At 40.8% G+C, this 6581-nt stretch overlaps 1 protein-coding gene across 3 annotated transcripts; it reads right to left on the minus strand.

Annotated features, from left to right (window-relative positions):
- Positions 1–1924: 1924 nt before the first annotated feature.
- On the minus strand, positions 1925–6364 carry LOC115588952 (uncharacterized). Of its 3 annotated transcripts, none has more exons than XM_030429626.1 (6): positions 6296–6364; positions 3476–3817; positions 3268–3306; positions 3042–3155; positions 2905–2938; positions 1925–2163 (listed from the first exon to the last, which is right to left on the minus strand). In XM_030429626.1, the coding sequence occupies exons 1-6, from the start codon at positions 6339–6341 to the stop codon at positions 2115–2117; spliced, it is 624 nt and encodes a 207-aa protein (XP_030285486.1). In that variant the 5' UTR covers positions 6342–6364; the 3' UTR covers positions 1925–2114. The 3 variants fall into 3 exon arrangements, with proteins under 3 accessions (XP_030285486.1, XP_030285484.1, XP_030285485.1); XM_030429624.1 differs by lacking the exon at positions 6296–6364 and adding an exon at positions 3917–4318; XM_030429625.1 differs by lacking the exons at positions 3268–3306; positions 6296–6364 and adding an exon at positions 3917–4318.
- Between the last annotated feature and the right edge of the window lie 217 nt (positions 6365–6581).

Below are 6581 nucleotides of genomic sequence, written 5' to 3' on the forward strand. Positions count from 1 at the left end.
GGTATTACGAGCATACTGCATACTGTAGGGTGGAGAACGAGGTGGATGAATGGGTAAAGCAAACACAGTTCACTAGTGGTGTCCTGTATCAAATAAAAAATCAACTGTGAGTTATTTGACCTAAAACTGTGGGTTGATGTGTTGTCCATCAGACATGCTTGTTAGATGGTCCCCTCGAAAACTCTCTGACATTAGATGAAGGGATCTGTGTCCAACTTTTTTCTCTCTTTCTTAAACTGCAGATCTGACATTCACACCCAGTTCACACCTTGATGGTTAGGCTTTTTGCAGGTGAGAAAGGAGTTTAAGTTTGAACTTCTGTCTTTTTTCTTTGTTCACACATCTATTTCTGTCAACTGTGTGAACAACTGCTGCAACACTACACATGCCTTGTAGGAGAGACTGCCTGACAATGAACTCTAAAATACCCATGTTGAACCAACATGGCAATTCCCCTCATGTTAACAGCCGGCAACCGTGGAGCTTCAGATGGATCTTCAGATGGATCTTTGCTGAATCACAGATATTGATGTAACAAGTAGTGTAAGTTTAAATGCATCATTAAAACTAGAGGTGGGAAAAAAAATTGATATTGCAATATATTGTTGTGCTCTCTGTTGCAATAAATAATCGATACACTGACGGCAAATATCGATATTTTATTACAACACACATTATGGGTTTACCCCGTCAACACATAATCTCTCCTGTCCTGTTTATGGGGGTGCTAATCTCGTAAATGAGGGTAAAGTAGGCGTAAGCAGTGGCCGGTGAAGAAGCCAAGTTAACAACAGAAGAAGAACAGATGAAAGAATGGCGGAAAATACGAACAACGAAAAACAAATCAAAGACCCACCCGCAATTTTCCACTCTAAAGTGTGGACCCACTTTGGCTTTCACGAGACAGATGACAGGAGAACACTGGTGCGGTCGTTATCGCCGTCAGCGTGGGGGGGGAGCGTTCGTCCATCCGTCCCCCGGCTCCTCACCGTCAGCCGTTGGACCGACGGACGCACGGACGCTCGTCACCGTCAGCCGGGGGGGGCGGCGGCTTTTTTTTAACGAGAAGACCGTGGCAGCCCATTAACACCCGCTATAAAGCAGCTAACATTGAAAATGAGTATAGCAGCGCAGCGCCGCTGTTCCATCGTCTGGAGAGGACCCTGAGATGGACACATTAAAGTGCATGAACATAAATAGCATGTCCTATGTAAACCAGGACAGTGCTTTCTGATACTGAAAAGTCAGTAGCAACTTATTTTATGTAAACTTGGGCCCGTTTTAGTTTAACAACAGCTAAACAAGATAAGAATAACATACAAATTAAATAAAATATTGGGCACATTTCAGTATGCAACCAATTATGTGCAGAGTTATGTTCACCCATCCAGTACCTGGGAAGTGGGAACATAAAAGTGCTTTGGGTCAACCTGGACACATCAAGGCATATTAAATTTATAGAAAATAGAATAAAATAAATGCAATAGATGCACAAGACGTTTTTCTTTTTCAGTCACATATCTTGATATATTGTTGATGAAATGTCTTGCAATCGAATATTGCAGATATCGTGTATCGTGATATCATCATTATCGAGGGCCAAATATCGTCACAGTATCGAATCGTGAGTTACCCGTATCGTCCCACCCCTAATTAAAACATTGTTTTTATATATGCAGGTGAGTTTACCGAGTACATATCAGTGAATATGTTAGTAGCTGTGATTCAGAGTGGATGGTTTCATATCAGGCTGTAAACGTGTCACTCTGACTAGTCAACTTTTCATTAGTTTGATAGAAAGATGTCACTCTGCCAGCAGTGTGAAGATACAGATGTGATCCCTGATTCAGGCTGTCAACACAGTGCATGGTGCAACAGAAGGCATGTGAGTGTCACACATTTTCACAACCACAACAACAAATCCTTTAAAAATAGATTTTATTTTTCAGTTCAAGCATGTCACAGTTGAAATGTCTCCACATTGATGTTCATCAAAAACAGTTACTGCTATATTTCAGACATCATTCCCAAAACACATTGATTTAACAGATCTCCTGGTTTTCCCCTCGGACCACACTGCGCAGCCTCTTCCTGTGAAATAAGTGAGGTGAACCTCACTCTCTCCTCCGTTGCTGTAGACCTCTGTCTACCAATGGTCGATCTGTGCAGTCACGAGGCCAGACAAAACCAGGAAGACATGATAGTAAAAGCATGTGAAAAGTCAGCTATTTACTCATTTGGTTATTTGAACTTTTTGCAATAAAAAAATGTTAACTCCTCCCACCCAACAAAGAAGAGGCTCAATGTTATGCTGGAATCTGGTCGTCAGTGGTGCAAACACCAGTTTCTAAACTCACGTCAGCTACTGTTGCTCTCTGTTAACTGGGGGGAGAGGGGAACTGAGACGAGGCACTTGTGAACGTGAATATAGACACATCGTTTGGAACGGCAGAAAATAAACCAAAGTCCTTCATACGTAAATCCACAGTTCATAAGCATTAAACAACTTAAACAAATCACCCATAGGCTTGTATAGGCAACCAAGAAAGACATGGAAGACAAATGCTAAAATCTGCTCACTTATGGCCAATAAAAATTGACTAATACATGTAAATTGCTACAAATTGTCACTCAGAGCCCCTTTAAAGGATTGTGAAAAATACATTTACTGAGTGGGACATTACATATGGCAAAATTAAAATTGTTAGTGCTCTCGAGTGGGACTCAAGCATAATGCACCCATATATAGGCCTCATAGATTCAAATATATACAGTAGCCTACATACACACAAATACACTCATTTGTCAGGGAAAGGCCAATGTGAGCTGATACTATAAAGTTCTGGCAGATTTTCACTTCGGCTCTATCAAACAGTATGTAAAAGTAATTATCAAAATTGTGTTCTCCTCTTCTCAGGATTCTGGTCTTCCTTAACAGCTATGTGACACAAAGAAGACATAAGGTCAGTTTTCCAGCAAATTGACAAAAGTTAAAAGCATTTCCCCTGCAAACAAGACGGAGACAGTAACTGAAAAAGTACCTTTTCGAAGTTTCCTGGCTTTCACAACCAGAACAATGATGACCAGTAGAAGGAGAACAGTCAGGGCACCCCGGATTATCACACTTATCAGCATTGCTATTCCATCACACTCTCCTACAAGAAAGTTAATATAGGCTCAACATTACTAACTAAATCTAGCTGAACTGTTTTTCCTAGAACTAATAGACAACTTTGACAATGAAAGAAATCTTTAGGAGAATCTTACTTTCACCCTCCCTGACATCATCATGTGGCTCATCGCTGCCTTTTAATAAAATAGAAATAACATTCGTTTTGATTTTGAAGAATGATTTAAAAAAAGACTTCCTTGCATACAGGATGTTGTTTTCAGACAATAAAAGTATTGTACAATATAAGCAGAAAAGAGCGAACTGAACAAAGAGAACTAAAAGAGAAAAAGACAGTAATCTTACCATTAACCTTTAAATGTAAGGGAGTCAAAATTGGAGTGCCGTTTATGTAAAATCCACAGTAATACAGTCCAGAGTCAGATGAATCCACTTTTTTGATGTTGAGAAAGACAGTGGAGATGTTGGATTTCATTTCAAATTTCCCTTTTTCATATCCATCACAGACTTTAATTCTGCCTCCATACCTAAACATAACAACAACGCAGCTGATCTTGGTCATGTTGACCAGTCTAGACCAGAATGTCATACTGTCATACTTTAAAATGTTGTTGCACTGCAGTGTGACTTCTTCACCAGGCTGAGCCTCCACAGTTTGATACTGAGAGACTGAGGCAGAGATCCAGCCTGAAACAAAAACAGATAACAAAAAAAAAACCGAACATGAACATTTTCCTTTGGATAAATGTTTAAATAAGTGAACAGTAATTCATTCACCATACTCACCAATGCTGCAGAGACACAAAGCTGCTATCAAAGGGAAGTTCTTCATGGTGAATGTTGCTGTTGCTCTGCAATGTCCGCAACTGAACTGTGCTCCAGTCAGGGTGCTTTTAACACAAAGAGGTGGGGTGTGTCTTAAGTTCCTTATCCTGTTCATCAAACTGACCACAAACCTGCTGTCAGGAAGAAAAGTGTTGCATCTGGACCACCCTCCAGAGAATTTCCATCCATCTGCCCTGCCTACTGGTTATAGTCCACCTCAGAGTTCCCTGACAATTTCCTCGAGCAGCGTCATCCTGCTTTCCAGTTCCACAGCTGCTCCTGCTTCTACACCTTTCAGAACCAAGGCCTGTAAGCTTACATATCAACTTTTACTCCTTGACTCATACACAAATGTGTCCAGACAAAGCCTGATGGTCTAAGATGGGCAGAGAGTACCACAAAAGGGGAGTGGCTGTTCTATTTCATTGAATATATTATGCAACCCTAGAATGGCATAAGGAAAATGAGTGCTGATTCAAATATTAAGGCTCAAGGAGCACACACTTCTATACACAGAAGGACACACTCAAAAGAGGAACAAAGATTCACACAGCTTGGGCACATTGTATTGATGGTGCCATAAAACAGCATGAATAGAATGTTTGACTGGACACCAGCAAGGAACTTAAGCTGAGCTGTTAATTCCTGGCAGTATTTTGCACTCTAACTGGATGATATAATTTTTTACCAGTGGGAATGTGTGCAGTAGTTCTGGTAGGATGAAATATTGAGAGCAGCTTGGGGTAGCTTGGTCTGGGGGTGTATTTCAAGCCAAACCGACACTAGTGAATGAGACTATTGTTGGAATATTAAACACATACTACAGGCAGCAGTTTGTCTCTATGATCCTCTCACTCTTCTGTGACTACATGTTTGTCCTAGTTACTTTGATAATAAAAGTGACACTGCTTTGTAGAATATGCAGACTACAATACAGTATCAAGTATATTTACGTTATCATTTACAGAATATGATAAAGCAAAGAGTGCACACTGTGCTGTCTCTTCCTGTCAAACAAGTGATGTGTGCCTCACTTACTGCTCCACTATTGCAGACCTTCATCTATCTCTCACTGTAAGACAACCTGGGCAGTCATCATCGTCCTTACTGCATCCTCCATCAAAACATACCAGTGGTAGGAAGACACTTACAAATGGATGAACACATGATCTTTATTGCATAAGAAAACAGTTTGGCTAGAATGGTAACGGCTCTTACCAACATGGCATACAAAAGCTCATAGCATTTTCATATAGCGTCAGTTACAGTTGCCTCCAAAGTCTATCTGGTTGAAGCATAGATAACATTTGGCTCCTGATGTCTTCGTTTCGCTCTCGGTTGAATTCTCACTGCTGCGTAGTTCAGGTCATCACCAAGAATACAGTCTTAATACGATGACTCAAATATAACCCATTCCAAATTAATTTTAGTTACAAATAGTACAATGTTCTTAGTGAGACTCCCTTACAGACCTTATTTTTGCTTCCATGACTAAACATAACAACAACGCAGCTGATCTTGGTTCTGTTGACCAGTCTGGACCAGAATGTTTGAGTCATATTTTGTAATGGTGCACGGCAGCGTGACTTCTTCACCAGGCTGAGCCTCCACAGTTTGATACTGAGGCTACGTTTACACAATGACGGTTTGAACAGAAGACGCAAAAGTGGCGTTGTGTCTTCACTTTTTATTTCCCATTTAGACAAGCGTTTTCGGGAGGAAATCTGCATGCATACGGTGACGCAAAAGTGTGTGGAATTCGATTGGGTGTGCATGCCAGGCAGCTAGGGTCTCATCCAAAGCCGCCTGGGTCGCCTCCGACGAATTGGTGCATCCAAAATTTGATAGAGGTAATTACAGATCCTTCTCTGTTCAGTAAGACTATCTGTACATATCCTGTACATTTCGTGGAAAGACTCCTGTACGTTTATTAGAAGGTCTGATGCATGGAAATAATCCGACATGTTTGTTTATTTCCCTGTACTGGCGCATGTATGTGGTATAAACGCGTATGCAACGTGAGCAGATCTGAGCAGAGTTTTGCGTTTTGCCAGTGTACACGGAAACGCTGCGGCGGAGCATATTCAACTTTTCCACTCTGATGGTTTCAGATTTTTGCGTTTTCAAGCCCCAAAAACGCAGTCACCGTGTAAACGAAAGGCACTTCCGATAAAATATTTTGTCGCTTTTACCCGCAAGCGTCCTCGTGTAAATGGGTCTGAGAGATTGAGGCAGAGATCCATCCTGAAACAAAGGCAGATAACAAAAAAAAGGAACATGAATATTTTCCTTTGGATAAATATTTAAATAAGTGAACAGTTATTAATTCTCAATACTCACTAATGCTGCAGAGACTCAAAGCTGCTATCAAAGTGAAGTTCTTCATGGTGTGTGTTGCTGTTACTCTGCAATGTCTGCAACTGAACTGTGCTCTAGTCGGGGTGCTCTTAATGCAAAGAGGTGGGGTGTGTCTTAATCCACCTCCACCTCCATATCCTGTTCATCAGGAGGTGGAGGTGGATTGGAGGTGTTTTTGCTAGGCTGAGTGAAGATAGTGATTTTAATTTCAGAATAAATATATTTTTTTTAAAAAGTAGTTGTTATACAGTGTTTTATAGTTGACACT

The sequence above is a fragment of the Sparus aurata genome, chromosome 10 (assembly GCF_900880675.1).
Source record: "Sparus aurata chromosome 10, fSpaAur1.1, whole genome shotgun sequence".
In the NCBI taxonomy this organism is placed as follows: domain Eukaryota; kingdom Metazoa; phylum Chordata; class Actinopteri; order Spariformes; family Sparidae; genus Sparus; species Sparus aurata.

Coding starts and splice junctions, on each gene's coding strand:
- LOC115588952 (XM_030429624.1), bottom strand. CDS start 4,070: ATGAACAGGATAAGGAACTTAAGACACACCCCACCTCTTTGTGTTAAA. Junction 3,307..3,475: donor CTTACATTTAAAGGTTAATG/GTAAGATTACTG, acceptor TTTTATTAAAAG/GCAGCGATGAGCCACATGAT. Junction 3,156..3,267: donor TGATGTCAGGGAGGGTGAAA/GTAAGATTCTCC, acceptor ACTTTCTTGTAG/GAGAGTGTGATGGAATAGCA.